The sequence below is a fragment of the Barbus barbus genome (assembly GCF_936440315.1).
Source record: "Barbus barbus genome assembly, chromosome: 2".
In the NCBI taxonomy this organism is placed as follows: Eukaryota; Metazoa; Chordata; class Actinopteri; order Cypriniformes; family Cyprinidae; genus Barbus; species Barbus barbus.
This window is the reverse complement of record NC_136730.1, coordinates 31,417,057-31,440,322: the sequence shown is the minus strand read 5'-3', so window position 1 is coordinate 31,440,322 and position 23,266 is coordinate 31,417,057. Positions and strand designations below refer to the sequence as shown.

Sequence of the window (23,266 nt, the reverse complement as noted above, 5' to 3'; positions counted from 1 at the left end):
TGTTGCTGTCTAAGTGTGTGAGGGAAGAGTGCAGGACGTGAGAGATGGAGTGGAGGACGTGAGAGACTAATCACGCAATGCCGACGTCCTACATCATCCACCAGATTGGCTTACGCATACCAAAGTTAAATGAAGTGAGAGAGAAGTGTTTATTACATTTGAAATACGGATATTTTTCTTACAAAAACGCATGGATTCGCTACAGGAGGCCTTTATTCACCCCCCAGAGCCATGTAAGGCGCGTTTTATTATGGATGCGGATGCTTTATTTGACTACTTTTGGACTGTTGTACAACAACACCCACCTACTCCCATTCTAACGCTTGGAAGAGCCAGGATCATTTTTAATATAACTCCGATTGGATTCGTCTGAAAGAAGGAAGTCATATACACCTAGGATGCCTTGAGGTTGTGTAAAACACAGGCTAATTTTAATTTTTGGGTGAACTAACACTTTAATAGGAAGCATTGCAAGAGTGTGAATTGTGTGTTAGAGGAACATCAACACCAAATGGAGGGCATCAGGGAGGACAATATTTCTCACCTTGGCAGCCTAGTGAAGTGACCCAACACCAAAAATAGAAGAGGGTGACACCACAAATGGAAGGATGGGAGGGTGGAAATGATGGTGATGAAAAAAGAGAAGGAGGGGAGGATGACCATAGAGAATAGAATAATGAAAACATATTTTTGTGAGGAAGGTCAGTAAACACAGGCTGACGAAGACTGATGAGAAGAGAAAGAGCCAGTAAAACATTTTACCGCAACTCAAATCTACAGTAGTGAGCAATACTCACATGAAAATTTAAATCAAACCATAACAACCCCGGTTATTAAGATAGATTGAAAAAATTATGCCTCATAAAGTCTTAGAAGTCGAATAGATCTGCCAAAAATGTAAATGTGAAAGGTCTTATTGAAAAAATTGCTTACTGTAGAGCTCAAGGCAGAGTTTACCCTAGTATATTTATCTGAGCAGTTCTTGTTGAACAAATCCTCATATTATTACATAAAATGACAAAATTGATTTGATTTGGTTACCTGGAGGTCCATCAAATCCCTTAGCTCCAGGTGGCCCTCTGGGACCAGAAACACCCCCGGTAGGGATTTCTCCTGGTGGACCTATGGGACCTACAAGACCAGGAATTCCATCCACACCTCGTTCTCCCTTTATGCCAGGAAAACCATTGCGTCCATCATTACCTAAGGAGGAATGCATTAGCTTGATATCCAGCATGACTTATAAATGTCTGACAGGATTGGTGCTAATGATGTTGGTAGTGGCTGTGTGAAAACATCTCATCAAACTTACCAGGCCTCCCTAGTAAACCAGGCACACCAGGTTGACCCTTGTCTCCTGGCTCTCCTGGTCTCCCTGGAGGACCTGGACCTCCAGGACTGGCCCCAAGCACCACACCGGGTTCTCCCTTAGCTCCTGGCAAACCTGGAAAACCATCTCTTCCTGGTGGCCCTGGTAAGCCAGCATTTGTTAGTCCTGGTAAACCTGGATCTCCTCTGGGTCCGGGGAACCCTAATCATAAGATTTCAAATTTAAAAAGGTGCAGTCACATTCATGAAATTGCTCCATTGTCTCTTCTCAACAGTGTAGAGAAGTAAGAAGCACTGCTCACACAGAAGACAATTTCAAACCGAAAGCAGCAAAGGATTTTGTTGCTCAATGAGGTGATTTCATGTTACCAACTTGAAAATGAGTGAAATTTGCCTGGGGAAATTTTTCACGCTTCTGCGAAAATCCCAATCACACAGATTCCTATTGGAATGACTGGATTTTGAATGTAAAATTTCAACAGTAAATGTTACTGTACCTTAATACAATTTATTGCTTAATGCAATTTATTGCAATTTATGCTATTATACTTTTAATTATATGGCTAGCCCAAACAAGCTGACCAATTATATGTAAAATCTGTGGTTAGATGGCAAACCCATTCACATCCGAGGCTATAATCTTACCCTGAGGTCCTGGCTGACCTCCAGAGCCTGGTTCTCCTCTCTCACCCTTTGGCCCATCAAACCCTGGGCGCCCACTTGCTCCTGAGGAACCAGGCTGACCCTTTGGCCCTAATATATTTATATACACACACACATGCAAAACGTTTTAGCATTTTAAATGTTGAATCACTCTTTACAGCCAAATTACTACAATTATCAACTTAATTATACTTTTAGAAATTAAATTACCTGGCACCCCAGGATTTCCGAAGTATCCTGGATCTCCAAGCTCACCAGGAATCCTACAGGGCAGTGGTGTTCCTGTTGACACCCATACTATTGTCAGTAACATATAAAACTGTCTATGATGGTCCATTCCACACACATTCCCTACAACTAACCATAACAAACCAAGTATTAAAAGATGGGTGTTTGTGTAAATTGTTAGTTAAAATGTATCTGAACATCAAAGATAAGTAAATGTTGGCTGATAAGAAAATGGACAGGAGGGAATATATTGTATGCAATTACACTGCAGTCCAGCATTATGGACATTTCATGAACTGTCCTGAAAACCACATTTTAAGATCTGCTGTCAATCTCATCTGCTGTCAATTACCACAGAAAAAAATAAATGTACTATATTTCTATAACACTTTAATTCATGTTTTGAAGCAGCTTAACAGAAAACCTGTACATTATAAAGTCAACAGTAATGTATGCAGTAATGCACATACAATGAAAATGCTTTTCAGAGGGTTTAAAAAATGTGCAGCTTGTATTTTTCTTTTAGAACTTATAATAATTAATGTGCTTATATTAATTATTATATTAATACTTCTGTTGTTGGATTTGTCCATCCATGGGTGTATATTGCAAAAGTGTTTATTGGCTTTACATGGTAATAACATGACATTTTGGAAATAAAATAATGTTAGTAAGTGCCAGAGCTTTATGCATAATTTTATCCATAGGCTCATAATAACATGTAACAGTGTGTATGTTAGTGTTGCAATACATGGCTGCATAGACTTCCATTGTAAGTGCATGCAGCAGAGGCAATTTTTGCTTGTGAAGGATAAGGGTCTCTGCACAGTCCAAAATTTTCGTATGCGTTTTTTCATATTCATTATCCCAAAAATTTGTCACGCACAGAAACCTTGCACACTGAGTCCGATGTGTATGAATTAATCCGTTGCAAAAAAATTCACAAAACAGTAGCTTACTAAATGGAGTCTTCAAGCACTGAGGATGATTTTGTTGATCTCCTCCTTAAAAAAAAGAAAAAGAAAGGAAATACTGGGTCCACCCAATCCTGAGATATAGCCTAGAGAGGACGGAGAGTTCCCCCTCCTTTTATTAAGGAGCAGCGGGATTATCACAGGGGATTCAAAGTTTATTTCAGGATGTCAGTTGCTCAGTTTGATGCTTTGCTAGCGATACTAGAGCCACATATTAAAAAGAAGACCATCAATTTCTGTGAACTCAGTGTGCAAGGATCTAAATATAGTGCTTTGTGCTGCGAGATGAAGTGGATGAACTTGACAATCACCATTCTGGATTTTGGCGTTCGCTTATACAGTGGCTCTGAACTGTCAAAACACCTCTCAAAATGCTTGCTACGAATGCGAAAAACAGAAAAATCGAACCGGATCCTAATTTTTTTATGACGGACTAAAATTTTGGAGGCAGTGTGTAAAAGTGATGGACATAACGTGAGGTCATATTTATTTTTTAACGTGCGAAAATTTCGGACAATAATTTTGGACTCTGTGTGCAGTCAAAATCTTCAGTCAAAATATCTTCTGTGGTAATTGATGGCATGTCATGGGTGTTTGTGACCAAGGTGTACAAGTGTTGGAACTAATACTGTGTCGCTACAAAGGGTATGCAAAGCAAATTTGAGTAATGGGCCTTTGATGGTGTAGCAGAGTTTTCAAAATGTAATAAAAGATTCTTCAAAATGTGATTTATTTTCATACTTCAAAAAAAAGAAAATAACCCATCCTTCCCCAGTAAAGTCAGTATAGAAGGGCTAATAACATGCACAAAGATTGTTAAATGACTGGCAAAAGAGGTCTGTAATATGGCAACTACCACTTTTCCAGAATGGCAAGAGACTAACTGTATTAGACATCTCAAGCTAAAGGGAAGTCATAATGAAGGTAAGGTATGGTCGGGTTTGATGGACACTACAGTTAAGCTGTCTGATACAGTCAGGCCACTGGAAAATGTTGATTTATTTTTTACTGGCTACAGCTCTGGGCTTCACATCTCACCTCCCTCTTCCAAAGAGGCATCATTAAGCCCCGCCTGCCCACAGCTGTCACCTAGTCAGACAACATGCAAGGGCAAGAGAGATTGCAAGAGAAGCTGTCAATCAATCGGTTGAAGTATCAGTTCATTCAGGCAGCATCAATAAGAAATCAAATGCATAAGCATGAAAATGATTGTACCTTTAGTAGAGTATTAAAAAGCTCATTCAAATATTCCAGCACATTCGGTTAAAGCAGTGCAAATAAAGAAATCAAAAGAGGAACATGTGCATGGCTGTGTCAAATCCATTCCATTAATAAGAGAGAGAGACGGAAAGCACGCAGAGAAGTGAAAGGATTTGGTGATTCAGACATGGATGTTAAGACTTGTTATGGATTTAATTGCATCTGCTCAATTTCTCTCTGAATGGAATGGCTTGCAAAGAGGTCAAAAGTTCTGTTAGCACAGGCAAAATGTAAAGATTTATTTGCACACCCATTCACTCTCAGACACGTCCAAAGCTGGACCAAATGAATGTTTGTCGAGATTAGGCATATCAACCTCTAAACTGAAGCTCTTTCAACCAAACTCATCTTATACTGTTTAATCTTAAACTAACAAAACAACTTAATATGCTAAGTGGGCCTCTTGAGGAGATTGAGAAGGATTGTATTGACAAAATACCACCTTCATTTGTGTACATCCAATTAATTCACTGTATATGAATATATAAGTTCATTTAAAAAGTAGGCTAATCACATACATTACATGCCAGCTAATTAATCGGTAATAATAACTTGTAACAATATCACAAAATCTGTATAATTAGTTTTTTTATATAGGCTAATAAAATATTTTAGACTATGTATTTATTATTAAAGTGTTACTGAATTGTTTCTTCTACTTACCTGGAGATCCTTTGGGTCCAGGTGTTCCAGGAAGACCATTGAATCCAGGATCACCTTGTGACCCTTTGAACCCAGCTACACCAGGATAGCCAATACCAGGTTCACCCCTGTCCCCAGGACGACCTTTGAATCCTGGAATACCAGGAAACCCTTTATCTCCAGACACACCAAAACCAGGCTCCCCCTGTAGAGAAAGAACTTGAGAAATTTAGAGCTCTCACTAGTTGAAAGTCAGAATCAGAATTACTACAAGCAATAAGGACCACATGTCTTCTTTAGCAATAATTACAGAGCTGATGAAATGAAATGATAGAACGGAAAAAGAAAATTAGGAAAAGGAAAATCTACTCACAGGCAGACCTGGTCCTCCAGGGAAGCCAGGAGATCCATCCTTTCCGGGGTTGCCGCTTGCTCCAAGTGGTCCAGGAAGACCCTGTTGACCCATATCACCTTTTTGTCCTCTGCCTTCTGGGAAGAAATAATTACCTTTCTCTCCTTTACGCCCTTTAAAGCCTCGGTCACCTGCACGACCCTAAAAAAAAGCAAAGCAAGACCTTTCATTTTAAGCAATTTTGAAAGTTACCTGATGATCCCAATTTTTCTTGATGATCAATAAGACAATATGGTATTAAATGCATTACACCAGACTCCTAAATAAACAACAAAACCTGTAACCTTGGCAGTGAACTTTTGTGATTTATATTGCACCACTCTCACCACCAAGTTACCACCATCATTCAGCACCACCCAAAAAACATCAAGGTATTAGCCCAATTGATCCAAGCTAATGTTTTGATAACTAATATCTTACATCAAGGCCCTGTGGACCACGGGGTCCTGGGAAGCCTAGGTCACCAATTCCTCCCTTCACGCCATTGAGTCCTACAAAACCCGTGGGCCCTGGAGGCCCTTGAAGTCCCTGTGCGCCAATTGTTCCTCCACCCAAACAGTCGCAGTCACCATTTTCTCCTGCAAGAGTCAAGCAGGGAAGAAGGCCAAGTAAATCATTCAACATAATTGCATAAATGACACCTAATACTTGTCATTTCAGTTCCACAACAAAGTGTCTCACCTTTAAACCCTTTAAAGCCTCTGTCTCCAGGAGGTCCTCTTGGACCAGGCTGCCCTGGAAAACCAGGTAGTCCAGAGGAGAACAGGTTTGCTAGATAGAAAGATAAAACAAGAAAAGTGGTAATGCACAACTGCTACCGCAAGGATCTACTTCTATTTGATTTGACCTACAAAAATGTATTTCTTGGTGTGATCTAATTTGTCAAATTCTTAAGTTTCGTGAAATTAAGATGCTATCATCGTCTGCAAAGGCTTACATGTACTGCCCGGTGGTCCAGGGAGACCTGGAGGTCCAGGAAAGCCCTGACTTCCAGGAAGACCTTCAGGACCATAATAATCCCGACCTTGGTTTCCTTTCTGTCCTTTGGGTCCACGGCCACCAGGGAACCCAGAGGTGCCTGGACGACCTGAATAGAAAAACAAAACTCACAGTTATCATCATATTGACAATAGATTCTTGACATTAGGATGTTGTGGATGGCAATGGAGTGGTTATTCACATGCTGCTATGCGGTTGTTTCAATGAATCAAAAATATACAGTGTGACCAAAGTAGTCCAACCAATTCCTGAACCAAAAGCCATTAAAAAGTCTGTGCAAACACCTTGTGCAATTTAGTTTTAAACTTATTATTGAGTTTGTCTTTATTTGACAACGTAACTGCACTTCTTTTTCCCTAAATATTTCTTTCTTAAAAATACTAAAAAGATTATTACATTTCTTTTGATTCATATCCCCATTTGTTTACACAGGTTTTCTGATAACCTGGTCTTTAAATGTTGTATATCCTGTTGCTTTGCACTGTCGTGTGGCGTTGGCGATAGTATCCTGAAACCCATGTTACGTGATTTGTCAAGGTGCCCATTTCTTTGGGGTTATTCTCTTGGTTGTGAGCTCTCCTGTTCCTTTTGGTGTCTGGGCCCTGACAATTCTGTCTAGTTCGGTGTCAGTTCTGGTGTCATGACCCAGATGCTCCATGTTGTGTCTTTCATAGTGGGGATGTGGCTTGGGGTGTTAATTTCCTTTCCGTGTGCTCTTTGGTTAGTTTGGTGTGCTGTAATTTTATCTTTTGAGCACATGTCTTGTGGTATTTCATTTGCTCTTGTTTTGTCATTTTTGGTGGGATTCTGTCATGTTTGTTTCTATGTACCATGTGCTCTCCAGTCTAACGTCTTGATCATGCCCTTGTTACTTTTTCAACAACCATGGTTGGACAAAAACATCCTCAACAAGCTGCATGATCTGAGCCATAAAGCCTTAAAATCCAAAAGTATGTCACTAGTACCTGTGAGAAAAGCAGGTTGTCCCGGAGGACCAGGCTGACCAGGAAACCCTGGAAAACCTGTATCTCCAGTTATCCCTGGATAACCAGGAAAGCCAGGATCACCTGGAGGACCTAGGTACAAGTAAATTTAATAATCACTGAAGACTGTACATCAGCATACATATGAGTATGTACATGAGAGATTAGAAAAATCAATTACCATATATAAGATCACAAAATTGTATAAAAGTTAATAATATTTTATTAAGATAGACGCAACCTCAATGACTACAATAAAGGTGATTCCTGATACCTTTAATTCCATCTACTGGATCCACAATCGGTCCAGGTGGACCTGGGTCTCCTCTTTCACCCTAAAAATATATTTACAATATGATACTATGTAACATATTTCTGTTTATGAAATATATATATATATTTGTGTTTTTCTTTTTCCATGTTCTTACCTTTGTGCCGGTAAAACCTTGTTGTCCTGAAAAACCAGGAGTCCCAGGGAAGCCCTACAGAGGTGAAAGAAAAGATGGTTGGTATCTAATGAAGATATAAGAGGAAGACAGTTTAGAGTAAAGCGTTTCATATCTACCTTAATCCCAGGAAGCCCAGGAGGACCGTTCAGACCAGGTGGACCCTGCCATGTTGAACAATACATAAAAGGAAGTTCAGGTTAATTTGAAACAAACAAAATATCACCCTATTGTAAATCACAAATGTAGCAGTAACATTACCTACCCTTGAGCCTGGCAAGCCCAGGATTCCCTTTTCTCCAGTCTCACCTCTGTACCCAAATGGGCCCTATATATGCACAACAATGTGTGTGTGAGTTTCAAACAGCAGCATATCAAACATGAATTGGGAGAACAATATGGCGTTATTTTACTGCAAAATGTCGAGAGCGCATTTTTGTAGCGCGAAAGTAGATTAATATAATGCGCGAGCACAAATCTCCCCGCTCGCATGCGGATTTCCTTTGCTCTCACACAAAACCGGACACAACAAACAAACAAAAAAAGTATATGATTCTTAAAGTTCATGTGGCAATACATTTATTGTGTACTTGGGATGAATATATATATATATATATATATATATATATATAAAGATTAATTATTTTCGCAATTGAATTAAACGTTGTCAAAAGTTCTTCATTAGGGCCTTTCCTTGATTTTTTTTAATTGTTGCATTTTCGTTTTAACACACTGGTTATTGTAGGCTACTTTGTTTTACTTTATATCTTTTATGTTTGTATTTTGTTCTGTTCTGTGAAATATTTTGACAATCAAAGAAGGATCTTTCATTTCTTTCCAGTTTAATAATATTTAGCAATGTTAATCAAATGTATATTTGAAATGGCTAGAAATTAGGTGCTTGGATGATTTGTACATATAAATAACCTCTGTCCAACTACGGTTGGTCAAACCCTTCATATAAAAGGTCAATGTTATGTCATATTATGTCAGATATCTCATACATTTGATATGACTAAATATTATTAAATTGTAGAGAAATTCCAGGATCAGTTCCCTCTTCACGTAGGCCTAGTATTTTCATTGGGTCAGTGGTAGACAAATCTGATTGGTTGATAACTTTTGACGTTTAATCCAGGTGTGAAAATAATTAATATCTAGCGCAAGAGCATGGAGAGATGTGCGAGTGCACAGGACAAAGTTTGAGCGTGCACACGCACACTTGAGTGAGAGGAGAGACAAGTTTTAAGTGCACGCACTCTCTCTGTGCGAGAGCAGCGTATATCCGAGAGCGCACGTCCGGTTTTGTGCGAGAGCAAAGGAAATCCGCGTGCAAGCGAGGAGATTTGCGCTCGTGCATTATATTAATCTACTTTTGCTCTACAAAAACCATTTGGCAGTAAAATAACGTCATAAACAAGCTCTCTTTGATTACTCACTGGTGGTCCTGGTCTCCCTGGAAAACCAGAAACACCGTCATAGCCTTTATCGCCCTAAAGAAGAGAGAGAGAGAGAGAGAGAGAGAGAGAGAGAAGACTGAGAATTCATTATGTCACTTTGTGTTTTTTAAAAACAATTGACTGGGCTGGGGATTAAAAAGCTTTTTTACACCTGAAAATCAATACATGAGTTCATTTTTAAACTTTATCTCTCCAGATTTGAGTATTTTAGTGTAAAAATGGCATAAAAGGTTTTGCCAATATGAGAACGTGTACTGTGAATGCAGAAAATTTAGCAAGAGAAAACTCTGTGAAAGAAGCTTCAATGATACTGATATTTCTATGGTCAAGAAATATTACATAATATTTAAAATATTATGCAGCAATTTATTGTTGTACACATCTATGCTTGAAATCCACAAATTTCAATTCAGTTGAATGTGGTCTCAGGTTATGTATGTAACCCTGGTTCCCTGAAGGGAACGAGATGCTGCGTCGATGACGCTACGGGAACGCCTTCAGCGTGATCGTGCTTTGAACTAGAGTTTAATCTGTCCAATGAAAGGGCGAGACGCCATAGGCGGGTGACGTCACCGACCGCGAAGCATAAAAGCACGTGCGGCGGAGCCAGCGTTTGCTTCCAGGAATGAAGCAAGCGCCCACAGGGATGCAGGAAGTATGGCCTCGAGACGCAGCGTCTCGTTCCCTTCAGGGAACCAGGGTTACATACGTAGCCTGAGACGTTCCCTTCCAGGAACTCGAGCTGCGTCGACGACGCTACAGGAATGAGATGCCCACGCCACAAGACTTCCAAGTCCCTGCCCTGTGTGTATCCCTCAGGAGCACTATACAAGGGCAAAAGAACAGAAGAGCCTGGAGTGGCCTGCAGATCAAGGCCATAGAAGCGGACGAAAGTAAGGGGAGTGGACCACCCCGCAGCATTGCAGATGTCCTGCACAGGAACACCTGCCAGAAAGGCCTTAGAGGCCGCCATACCCCGGGTGGAGTGAGCCTTAACCCCCATAGGCGAGGGGAGACCGGAGGACTCATAAGCAAGAGAAATAGCATCCACAATCCACCTGCTAAGGGTCTGCTTAGAAGCAGGCAGACCCCGCTTAGGAGGACCGAAGCATACCAGCAATTGGTCAGTTTTTCTCCACAGGGCAGCTCTGTGGACATATGCGTCCAGTACTAGAACTGGACACATACAATTAAGCTTCCGCTGGTCGGGCTCCCGGAAGGGAGGAGGATTGAATGACTGTAGCACGACAGGCCGTGGTATAGAAGAAGGGACTTTAGGGACATAGCTCGCTCGAGGGTAGAGGAACGCTTTGGCCAGACCGGGCGCAAAGTCGAGAAATGACGGGGCCACTGAAAGGGCCTGTAAATCCTCCACTCTCTTAAGAGAAGAAATCGCCAAGAGAAAGGTAGTCTTTAAGGTGAGAAGGCGATCAGAGATCTCTTCTATGGGCTTCTAAAACCACAGCCAGGTCCCAGGTAGGGACACGGGGTCGTACTGGAGGCCTCAGCCTCAGCGCACCGCGGAGGAAACGTGTAACCAGGGGGTGCTTACCCACTGTCTGGCCCCCGAGAGGGGCGTGGTAGGCCGAAAAAGCTGCCACGTAAACCTTCAAGGTGGAGTGGGTTACCCCTGCGGAGAAACGGGCCTGCAGGAACTCCAGCACTGTACCAATCGGGCAGTTAATGGGTCAAAGTGGCGGTCTCCGCACCAGGAAGTGAAAAATTTCCACTTCAAGGCATACAGTTTCCTCGTAGAGGGAGCTCTGGACTGGAGGATGGTCTCAGCAACCTCGGTTGAGAGACCGGAAGCTATGAGCTGCACCCCCTCAGAGGCCACACCTACAGCTTCCACAACTCCGGGAGGGGGTGAAAGATAGTGCCGGGAATCTACCACGGAGAGCCGTCGAGGAGAGAAATCAGGTCCGAGAACCATACTCGGCCTGGCCAGAACGGTGCTACTAGCAGTAGGCTGACCTCGTCCTGGCGCACTCTCGCCAGAACTCCCGGGAGCAGAGCGATCGGGGGAAAAGCGTACAGACGAAGCCTCGGCCAAGCCTGTACCATAGCGTCCAGTCCCAGAGGAGCTGGAGGAACTAGAGAGAACCAGAGGGGACATTGCGCTGTATCCTGAGTCGCAAAAAGGTCCACCTGAGCCTGGCCAAACACTCTCCATATCTGCTTCACAACCTCGGGGTGAAGCATCCATTCCCTGGGCCTCGGCCCCTGCCTCGACAGGATGTCTGCTCCCACATTGAGATACCCAGGGATATAGATGGCTCTCAGCGAGCGAAATTTGCCCTGGGACCACACAAGCATCTGGTGCGCCAGCTTGTATAAGCGGCGCGAACGCAGACCTCCCTGGTGGTTGATGTAAGAGACCACCGCTGTGCTGTCGGTGCGCACCAACACATGGTGATCTCTCAGGTCTGGGAGAAAGTGCTTGAGTGCACGAAACACGGCCAACATTTCCAAACAGTTGATATGCCACGTTAGATGGCGACCGCTCCACAGACCGCGGGCAGGGTGGCCACTCATGACCGCTCCCCAACCGGTGAGGGATGTGTCCGTCGCTAGCATTACGCAGCTACAAGGAGCTCCCAACACCGGGCCCTGAGACAAGAACCAAGCTTGGCTCCACATGTCTAAGGCACGTAGGCATAGCCGCGTGACCTTGATCATGCGAAGCGGGTTTCCCCTCGGGGAGAACCGCTTGCTCTTGAGCCACCACTGTAGGGGTCTCATGTACAGCAGGCCAAAAGGTATCACGTTGGACGCAGCTGCCATGAGCCCCAGCAGTCTCTGAAACTGCTTCACAGTGAGTGTCTGGCCCTCTTTCACTCTCTTGACTGAGGTGAGGATCGACTCGATCCGAGCAGGAGACATACGTGCCTGCATCGTGGTCGAATCCCACACCACGCCTAGATAAGAGGTTCTCTGAACTGGAGAAAGCCCACTTTTCTTGGCGTTCAGCCTCAACCCCAGCGCTTTCATGTGCGCGAGAACGACATCTCGATACCGAACCGCCAGTTGCTCCGATTGAGCTAGGATCAACCAATCGTCTATATAATTGAGTATGCGGATGCCCTGGAGTCGCAAAGGAGCCAGAGCAGCATCCACACACTTTGTGAAAGTGTGGAGTGAGAGTTCCAGGCCGAAAGGAAGGACCCGATATTGGTAAGCTTTGCCCCCAAAAGCAAACATCAGGAACTTCCTGTGAGTGGGAAGGATGGAGACGTGGAAGTATGCGTCTTTTAGATCTATCGTGACAAACCAGTCCTCGGACTTGATCTGAGACACGACCTGTTTGAGTGTAAGCATCCTGAACTTCAGTCGCATGACTGAGTGGTTCAACTGACGCAGATCTAAAATGGGACGGAGCCCTCCATCCTTCTTTGGAATAGTGAAGTACTGGCTGTAGAACCCGGACCACCTCGATGGCCTCCTTCCTCAAGAGAGTGTCTACTTTCTGTTCCATGATCAGAGCCTGCTCGGGAACCACCCGGTTGAAAGGCGGCGGCAGAGCGCCGAACTGAATACGATAGTCTTTCTCTACAGTACGCAGGACCCACTGAGATACATCTGGCAGTAGTTTCCACGCTGCCAGATGGTCTACTAAGGGAACCAGTCTCTCGAGACTGGCCTCTGATGCACTCAGAGCTGCTGGCATGAGGAGCTCTAGAGACACCCGCAGGGGAGGCGAGCTTCTCAGCTCCGCTACACTTCGGGGCGGAAGAGACTGAGAACATTGCTCCCTGGAGCCAGCTGCGCCCTGAAACCCTGGCAGGGTTGGCAGACTGGTCTCCCGAGGGCACTGGGGGGAGACGGACACCCGCTCTGCCCCTGAGGGGTGATGGCACGGGCGGTCTCTTTGGTGGCACGGAGAGACAGATCAACGGTTTTACGGAGCTCAGTGATATCTTCAGGTCTGAGCTCCTCTCCCTCATCTAGCTCTTTGAGCAGGTCAGCTTGGTACGCCTGTAACACCGCCATAGTGTGCAGACACGCACCAGCCTGACCCGCAGCCGCGTACCCCTTGCCCACCAGCGCTGAAGTTGTACGCAGTGGCTTAGTAGGCAAGGACGGAGCCTTTAGAGACGACGACGCGCGAGGGGACAGATAGCTCGCGAGCGTCTGTTCCACTCGGGGCATCGCTCTATAGCCGTGCTCACTCAACCCCGGCACATTACCATAATTACCAGAGGCGGGGATGAAGAGACGTGCCGAGAGAGGATTATACCACGACCTCGACACCTCGGTGTGGAGATCGGGAAAGAACGGCAGGCTCCGAAGTGGAGGTGACGGCCTGACACACAGAAATCTCTCATCTAATTTACTTCTCTGCGGTTCGACCGAGATCTCGGCGGGCCAACTAATATTTAATTTGGCTGCCGCGCGAGTTATCACCTACACTAGCTCCTCATACTGGGGCGACTGAGGGTGCGAAACCTCATCGACGCTCTCCATCTCAACCTCCTCGGAGGAAGAGAGGAGAAGCGTCGAGCCGCGTCCCGGGGGGGAAGAAACCGCGGAGCGGGCTTCTGATGCCGGGAAGCGGCCGCTGGGTCTAATAGGCAGGGAAGGAGATAGGGAGATGCAGGGAGATCCCAAGCAGACCACACACAGATCGTGAGTATCCCCCGCAGTGATGTAACGCCTGCAAGGGGGAACACACGGTCTGAAATGCGATCCGCTGTCGCCCAAGTGCTTTACTTTCTGAGCACTTTTTGCCATAATGAAGTGGAGCTTATAATGTGTTCTTTTGAGACAGACAACACTAAATAAGACTCACAACAGGCAAGGACAATACACATAGACAGAGAGGCACGTGCTTTTATGCTTCCCGGTCAGTGTTGTCACCCGCCTATGACGTCTCGCCCTTTCATTGGACAGATTACCCTCTAGTTCAGAGCGCGATCACGCTAAAGGCGTTCCCGTAGCGTCGTCGACGCAGCTAGAGTTCCTGGAAGGGAACCTTTGTTATGATTTGGGCTCCAAATGAAACAAACAAGAATCTTAAATTGAACACCTATTGATTTGACCAAAAATGCAATAAAAACAGTACTGTTACATATACCAAATAACTGTTTTCTATTTGATTTGGTGCTTAAGAAAGATTTTGCATCGTTAAGAATGCAGAAATCATTTGTGCTGTTTAATATACTGTACTGCTTTGTGGAAACTGATACATTTTTTCAGGATTATTTGATGATTATTTGTCCTAATAATTCCCCCCCCCCCCCGTCATCCAATATGTTCATGTCTTTCTTTCTTCAGATGACAAGAAATTAAGTTTTTTGAGGAAAACATTCCAGAATTTTCCTCAATATAATGGACTTCAATGGTGGCCAATAGGTTCAAAGGGCTCTACATGATCCCAGACGAGGAATACGGGTCTTATCTAGTTAAACGATCAGTCATTTTCTAAAAAAAAAGAAAAGAAAAATTTCTAAACTTGTTAACTACAAATGCTCATCTTGCACTAGCTTGACCTCACACATTACGTAATCACGTCGGAAAGGTCACTTATGATTTTTATCATAAAAAGGTTTACAAAAAAAAAAGCTAAAACGATGTTGGATGATTTTGAAGTTGGATATAATGAGATGGAGTTTTTCACCCTACCCTACCTTTTTGAACCGAAGTACACAGATGAAGAACTAACCACATGTGACATTTCCAACATGACTATGTAATGTGTGAGGTTGAGCTAGTGCAAGATGAGAATTTGTGGTTAAAAAATATATGATTTTAAAATGTTTTTCTTTAGAAAATCGTTTCACTAGATAAGACTCTTATTTCTTGGCTGGGATTGTGTAGAGCCCTTTGAAGCTGCATTAAAACTGCAATTTGGACCCTCAACCTGTTGGCTGCAATTGAAGTCTGCTATACAGAGACAATCCTGGAATGTTTTCCTGAAAAACTTAATTTCTTTGCAACTGAACATCTTGGATGTAAATTATCAGGAATTATACTTTAAATAGAAGCATACAGTTTCATAAAGCTAATTTAACACACTAAAAATGAATTCCATTGTATTAGAACAAAATATTATCTAACATTATCCACATTAGAGAGTGATATTTATACATTTGTAAGTGTGGCTGAAGTGTCCTCTTTAGGGCCGCTGTATATATGGACACATAATTTAAGCATTTCACATCACCACCAAATATGAAGACTTTATGGACACCACCCTCAATATTCACCACAGGGTGAACCACAAAGTGGACGTCACCCTCCTGGATACCAGGTCTGAGGTACAAGGGGACAAAGACACTGTAGAAAAGATTTTGAGGAGGACGGTGTCGATTGACTTCATCCTAGGTCTAGATCCTCACAGCTGCGTTTTCCTCACGAACCTTAGTTCCTTTGTCTCCTTTCGGAAAGCCAACAAGCTCCACCACTCCATTGACCAGTGGGCGGCCTGGGTCACCGGGCGGGCCCACATCTCCCTGGATACGGTAACCAAGGAAGAGAGATTTTTTTTATATGGGACAAGATGACGGTTGATGGGGAGGCTGTTTGGAGACGGTAGCGGCGGAACATGTTGAAGAGGTGGCATGTGATGAGAAATTTGGGGGGTTTTGAAGAAGGACGTTAAGAGGACTGTGACCACTGACAGAGCAGTGGGGAGATCAGGGTGCGGAGGAGATGAATGGACACAGGAAGAATAAAGGAGCTTTGGCAATGACCCACATATTTAACACAATAGATGTGTTTGTATCTCTCCCCATTGTTTCTTTCCCCATTCAATCAGTATGCAACTAACCACCCTCCCTTTATTTACTGTCAATGTCTCAATGATGTGTTTTCAGAAAACATTCCCATAATCAAGATATTGGCAAATGTCAGTCCCAATTGATAAATGATCAGAACGTTCCAGCCCATTTTCCCTGGAGCGATGATGTGGTTCAATGCCCTCTAACGCTCCTCTCTCCCCCACCATCCACACCCTCTCACCCTGGCAGTGCCCCTCCCTGGGTTGGCATCACCGCTCCCCTGTGTGTTACCTTCTCTCCTTTGTTGATAGTGCTTATTGCTGGTGCGTTAAACTGAACGGCTGGACTGCCCCTGAGTCCTGGTAGGCCAACATCCCCCTGAGATCCACAACACAGACATTTGACACATTAGAGCCCAGGATTTTATCAGAGAGAGAAAGAGAGAGAAAACAGGAGAAAGAGTCTTGGTCAGTTAAGAAAAAGATAATGGAAAAAGGGAAAGAGCTAGTGTAAGAAGAAAGAGAGTGTGTGTGTGTGTGTGTGTGAGAGAGAAACAGTAAAACTGCAAATCTTTAGATAAAAGAAGAGGGACAGATGTGAAAGCAAATAGTAGTGAAAGCGTGAGAACAACAGGCAGAAGAAACACTGCAGAAATAAGATTCTTGATCAGGATGTTTGTCTTATTTTCCAGTAAAAATGTCCCAGCATTCTTAAACAATCTATATCCTGTTTATACTCTCAACCCATTAGCAAGTTGTGTTTTGTGTCCTGAGTTTTGTGTAATGAACTTAGTTCAAGACAACTTCTCTTAAGTCTTCATTTTGCTGCAAGTTTGCTAGTAGATTTAGCTTATGAAAAAACACCCCTTTTCTTTGCTTGATGAACATCGTTCTCTGTATTTTCCCATGTTGCAGTTGTTTTTTAATTATTATTATCATTAGTGCAGTGTTTGAAAAAAAGGCTGCAGGTATGTCAGGACCAGCATAATTTGATATTTGCTGGTCCTAAGTCAGTTTTAAAATTTCATTCCAGAAATTATTTTAATTTGATAAAAATTTTGTAGTGTAAAATGAGTCGTCAGCATTTTTTGGTAATTTTTCTCCAAAAGAGAAAGACTGTATATACATACCGTATATCTGATGACCTTTAACTTTACTGTCAATTTTTAGAGTACACTAGTGTATACAGTAGATTGTACCAAAGCTCACACACATGGACTAAAAGCCACAAAACTCTCATTTTGATTTGATGGGGTCTATATTTACTTTTTTATTTACATTTTTACTGGAAAACAAGATAAACAACGTGATTTTTACAGAGAATAAACAGGAAAGAAGTGATAGAGAATGAAAGGTGAAATGAAAAGTGAGAGCAACAGGACTAGGGGCTCCTTTTGAAATATTTACTGCTACAAATGCATGCGTATTATGGCTGCCACAGCTTTATTTTGAATTTACTTCATAGATTTAACTGGAAAGCTCAATAAATTTAATATAGAACTTGCTGGTCCTTGTTTTCTCGAGTTCAGTGGGTTTAGTGTCCCAACCAAAGGAAACAAAGGCACACAGAAGATTGGAGCAGGTGATTCCAGCACCAGCACAAACCACTCAAAAACAGCAAATTGAATAGCAGCTCAGAAACTTCACACTCTCTATGAGTGACTTTACAAGTTCTACAGAACCTTCAAGTACTGTTCTGAAACTTCTGAAATCTGTGAACTGCCATCCAAAAGAAGAGGAAAATTCATTCCAAATGTTGTAGTGTTACCATGCTTATTAGTAAGATACTATAGGTATACATTATTTTACAGGAAAAGGCTTTTATTATGTGTAGTGTGTGTGTTTGAGATGAGTGGAAACATACAGCAGTTGGTTGGGTTAAAACAACATGCTGGGAGTACAAAACTATTTCAGAAGAAAGGGAAGACAAGAGGAAAAATCTAGAGTGAGACGATATAGGGTAAAATGATAAGAATGAAAGAGTGATGTAGTGTTATTGTGCAAGACAAAAGCAGTATTATCTTTTAATATCCAGTCCTTAGCTAGCTTGTTATTAATCAGACCCCTAGCAGACTAAAATACTATTCGAACTGAATGTTACACTATAAACATTCTCTGAGTGTGCCAGTCTCTTTAAAGAGAGTGGAGTCTTGTTTTGTTCAGGTATATTGAAAAAACATTCAGTACTTGAACATATAAATTGTAGGACCCCATGAAATTAAAATGAGAGTTTTGGGGCTTTTAGTCCATGTCTGTTTAGCACAAATAAGCATTTAGATTTACTTCCTCTTCCAGGTAAGAAAGCAAAGATATTGATGATCTGGCACTACACAGACATTTGTCCAATCAAATGCTCTTTGGAATGAGAATGTCTCTTTCCTGCAACCAACCAGCAAGTACAAAATAACAGTTATTGGCTGTGACATAATTAAAGTGAAATTTATGGTGGCCGAGAGAGCTCAACGCGCTGCAACTTCAGAAAACACATGCAAAAAAGCACCAGCAAATCAAGAAAACATCTTCATCAGTTTGACAGCAGGTGCTGCAAATGCTCACAACGCAAACAAGTAAAGAAACGCAAAATTTTATTAGCAGCGTGTTTCTTTGTTCGGTTGTGCTGTGAGAATTTGCAGTGCGTTTTTTTATTTGTTTGTGTTGTCATTTGTAGAGCGTGTGTTGTCAAATTTCTGAAGTTGTTTTCTTAATTTGCAGGGGTTTTTTCTATTTGGAGTGCGTTTCTTTATTTGTTCGTGTTGTGAGCATTTGCAGCACATGTGTTGTCAAATTGATAAAGTTGTTTTCTTAATTTGTAGGTGTTTTTTCTATTTGCAGCGCACTGAGCTCTCTCAGCCACCGTAGAAATGAATGTTTGAAATACAAAGGGACAAGCCATGATATGCCTGCCCAGACTTTCTGTTTCAATAGGAAATATGTCACCATAAGACAGAAAACTTTGGTCATCAAGCCATTTCGTGGGGTTTTTATTGTCAGAGGCACTCAGAGAAGTGTTTGTTTTCTGTGTTAGACTAATTACAATGGCTTCAACCACCAACAAACACATGCAATACACATTTAGTAGAGAAAAAAAAGCTCTCATTAAGACAATCAAACAAACAAGAACAAGCACTCAAGACTCAGCTAGAAATCTATATCTAAAAGGCATCTTAAAGGGATAGTTCACCCAAAAATGAAAATGATGGATAATTACTCACCCTCATGTCATTCCAAACCTTTAAGACCTCAGAAACGTAGCAAGGAAATCGTTAAAATAATCCATGTCACATCAGTTGTTCAACTGTACAGAACAGTATACGTTGTTTACGTATGTGATAATCTCCAAAATGACGCTACAGGGTGACACGCAGGAGACGAATTGTTGAATAAAGTCATTATTTTTGTTTTCTTTGCACACAAAAAGTATTCTTGTAGCTTCATAAAATTATGGTTGAACCAATGATTTCACGTGATTATTTTAACGATCTCGCTACGTTTCTGAGCCTTGATCGTGTTAGGATCCTTGGTGTCTATGCGAGGGTCAGAGAGCTCTCAGATTCCATCAAAAATATCATAATTTGTGTTCTGAAGATGAAAAGGTCTTATGGGTTTGGGACTACATGAGGGTGAGTAATTAATGACAGAATTTTCATTTTTGGGTGAACTAACCCTTTAAGTGTTTTTGGAACAAATATGCAGACAGTATTGAATGAAATGAGGTAATTATCTGAACCTAATGACACTAATGGAGAAAACTAAAAGCAGTTGTGTGTGGAGGCCTTGCTTAGTTGTTTGTAAGCTGATGAAATCCATACCTTTTCGCCTGGCTCTCCTTTGTATCCCTGGCCTGGACTTCCCTGTAGAATAAGCAGAGACATTCAGCAAACCTTTATGTATGGTTATTTCAGCCATTCTGGAGTCAGAGATCACTTTTAAGAGAGGAAATTTATACTTAATAATTGACACTTCAGGAGCTACAGTTTAAAGCAGACAATTATAAGACTTCTTGTAACTGTAATGATTGCACTCTTTACTTTCATTCCAAAGCAAGTGCTCAGATGTACATATTAGGGATGGGCGGATCGATCCTCAAGTATCGATATTTTCGATACTGAGCATCGAAAGGATTGAGCCTCACATAAAAATATTGATTCTAAAGTGCATTTTTTAACCATTAATTATATTTATTTATCAAGAAATCCGGAAATCAGTTTACCACAGTATGGTTTTATTACAGTAAACACAGTTTACCACAGTATTTGTAGTAAAACTGCAGTAAACACAAATTTACCATGATAATAATAATACATTTTAGTACCATGTTTATTTTTCATGAGGTACCCTCAAAGGTGCACCTTTGTAACTTATCTACCCTTAAAGCATGCATAGTATGGTACTAATATGCTCCCTTTTAGGTGTATAGTTGCACCTTTGAGGTTACTGCCCCTGTAAAGGGCTAAAATACAATTATAATATATTTTATTTCTGACAGTGTACACAAAAAAAGGCCTATTAAATGTAAAAAAACATTGTTTTAAAATCTAATATTAAGTGAGTATAATTACATTATTTTAATAATTTAAAACATCAGTTTATTTTAGAGGTATCGGTATCAATATCGACGATACTGGGGTTGAAAATACCGGTATTGGATCAAAAATAAAATTAGAGGTATCGCCCATCCCTCGTACATATATGTTTGCACACTGCCCCCTGTCTGACAGGAGGATGAAGTGTTAAACACGACAGGATTATTTAACAAACTATGTTCCTTAGACAGCTCAACTTACTGGTGGTCCTGGAGGACCAGGTGGACCCGACGGACCCTGCGGAGAGAGAGAACAGTGAAATGTCTTTATACTGTAGACAGATTTGTACGTTTTTTTCTAAACAGTCTAGACAGATGTACAGATATAATACATACAGTAAATCCATCTGGACCTCTAGGCCCCATTGGACCCGAAACTCCCACTGGACCTGAAGGGCCTTCGAGGATTTTCTAAGGATTTTACAAAGAAGATTTAGTTACAAAAAGACAACATTTAGTTTTTAGTACTTAAAGTTGCACAAAAAAGTCAAAATCACGAATAGGACATAAGAGAAGGGAGACCAAAGTAGACTTTTTCCAAACTTTTTAAAATAATGTTTAAACTTTTTGGAATTCCATTTAAAATAACAGTTTACCAATAAATAATATTCTGTCATCCTTTTTTTTTTGGTTGGTTGGAAACATTGTTTGTTTGACATTCTTCTGTGGAACACAAAAGGAGGAGCTTTGAATAATGTACTTAGCATTTTTCATATAATTAAAGTGAAAGGGAACTGAATGTATAAATATAAAAAAACACAAAAAGCACTCAGTACAGCTGTATTCAAACATTTCTGAAGCCATGTAAAGCAGAGCATTTTTTTTTCAGCTCAATTCAGGAGACATCAAAAAGCTAAAAAATATTTACCACTGAATTAAATGGTCACTTATTTATCATATTTTATGGTGTTTTATTTATTCATTCATTTTGAAGTCCAGATGCTTTAGACTTTATTTATTAAACATAACAGTGAGTAAACAAGAAATGCATTTACAGAGAAAACTACATCTCTTTTTAACACAAAAAATGTGTGTAATTAATGTTCAGCCTTTGTTTAGTGTTAAAACAGCAGAAGAGTTATTAAACCCCTTACATGTATGTGTGGCAACATTAAGAACATGGGCTTCTACACATGGCCCACCTGGAAAGATTTAAAACCACAGATAATATAAAAGATGCATGAGGTGTTGAAAATGACCGAGGGCTTTTCCCAGACAGGTCTGCACTCCACACCCAGATTTACTACTACCTCACAACACATATTATTAACAGGGCTGGCAATAAATGCCACATGAGCTGCAGTATTAGCACATGCTGAATGTGGATGTGTGTATAAATATAAAATGTTTGCATGTGTGATTTGCTTGGGTTTAACGAAGAATGGTTGCAACTTACTTGTCCAGAAAGATCTATATAAAATGGTTCTCCTTTTTGACCTTTTTGACCACGGAGTCCCTAAAATCAAGTGAAGAAAAAAAAAGTTTATATATGAAAACTGATCTATATATTTTTTTATATAAATGACATCACTACATTTTCACAGCTATGCTCATGGACAAAATAGTAGGACAAAAAGTATTACACTAATAAGCAACTGAGCATGCAACATCAAGTTTATATCTTAGTGTCTGGTGTGGAGCTTTTTTTAATAATAGGTTATTGATATTGCATTATAATGAAAATGTTTGCATGGCATTATTTAATTATATTTTAAATAAAGAAACATATGTGATCCTCAAAAATAATTCAATTGGCTTTTGATAGGATGATTTGGTCCATTAGAAAGTGAAATGTCTACTGTTATTCAATCTGGTAAATATTATATGATACAATCATCTTGAAATGCAGAAAAAGCCCTCAAACTTACAGGAGCACCAGGAAGACCAGGAAATCCATCACGGGTTTTGTCGCCTGTGTCACCTCGTGTGCCATTACATCCGTCCAAGCCTGGGGGTCCCCTGGGCCCCTCCTGACCAGGGTGTCCCTGCACAGGATGGTAAAATCAGCATTTAGTTAACCGTTTTCAGAGAAGGGGGAAACTATTGTAAGAGACAAGAAGTGTGTACTCACTGGAACACCATCATTACCAGAAAATCCAGGAACACCCATTGGGCCCTGTCAAAAAATAAATGAAGCATTTCCACCATGTACACTACACATTTATTCCTGAATTTAAATCTAATATAAAGATACATATACATTTGTAAACAGTTCATTACATTCACAAAGTATTTCAGAATACTGGTGAATAGAAACTCACATATCTGTATGTCTAACAATTGCCCTCCATTAAAAATCTGACCTTATCTCCATTTGGTCCAGAGGGCCCTTTGCGTCCTACATGGCCCTTTTCTCCTTTGGGCCCATCTGGCCCTGGGGTCCCAATGAAACCCTCAGGACCACTGCTGCCCACCTGTCCAAGTTCCCCTGGTTGCCCCTAGAAGGAGACAAAAATGAGTGTAGGATATATAGAGGCACAGAGGAGTTCAGATGCAAAAGCCTCTAAGTACGTCTGACGTTTTTCTTTAAAATTTGCATTACTTTCTGGCTACTATGTATAGGTTTCTAT

The 23,266-nt window shown here is 41.5% G+C and overlaps 1 protein-coding gene across 1 annotated transcript in view; it reads right to left on the bottom strand.

Moving 5' to 3' along the window:
• The window catches only part of LOC306879180 (uncharacterized protein), a 129,273-nt gene that overhangs the window by 19,944 nt on the left and 86,063 nt on the right, over positions 1-23,266 (bottom strand). Inside the window, exons 5-28 of the mRNA XM_079431981.1 lie at positions 23,000-23,134; positions 22,768-22,812; positions 22,565-22,681; positions 22,093-22,152; positions 21,033-21,107; positions 20,899-20,934; positions 19,924-19,965; positions 16,407-16,493; positions 9,376-9,429; positions 8,202-8,264; positions 8,056-8,100; positions 7,919-7,972; positions 7,765-7,825; positions 7,473-7,583; positions 6,446-6,595; positions 6,190-6,279; positions 5,929-6,086; positions 5,470-5,649; positions 5,118-5,301; positions 4,233-4,283; positions 2,203-2,274; positions 1,975-2,082; positions 1,313-1,531; positions 1,042-1,203 (exon numbers count right to left, since the gene is read on the bottom strand). Of these exons, the coding sequence (XP_079288107.1) occupies positions 1,042-1,203; positions 1,313-1,531; positions 1,975-2,082; positions 2,203-2,274; positions 4,233-4,283; positions 5,118-5,301; positions 5,470-5,649; positions 5,929-6,086; positions 6,190-6,279; positions 6,446-6,595; positions 7,473-7,583; positions 7,765-7,825; positions 7,919-7,972; positions 8,056-8,100; positions 8,202-8,264; positions 9,376-9,429; positions 16,407-16,493; positions 19,924-19,965; positions 20,899-20,934; positions 21,033-21,107; positions 22,093-22,152; positions 22,565-22,681; positions 22,768-22,812; positions 23,000-23,134 (2,359 nt within the window). The remainder of the gene's footprint in view (positions 1-1,041; positions 1,204-1,312; positions 1,532-1,974; positions 2,083-2,202; positions 2,275-4,232; positions 4,284-5,117; positions 5,302-5,469; positions 5,650-5,928; positions 6,087-6,189; positions 6,280-6,445; positions 6,596-7,472; positions 7,584-7,764; positions 7,826-7,918; positions 7,973-8,055; positions 8,101-8,201; positions 8,265-9,375; positions 9,430-16,406; positions 16,494-19,923; positions 19,966-20,898; positions 20,935-21,032; positions 21,108-22,092; positions 22,153-22,564; positions 22,682-22,767; positions 22,813-22,999; positions 23,135-23,266) is intronic.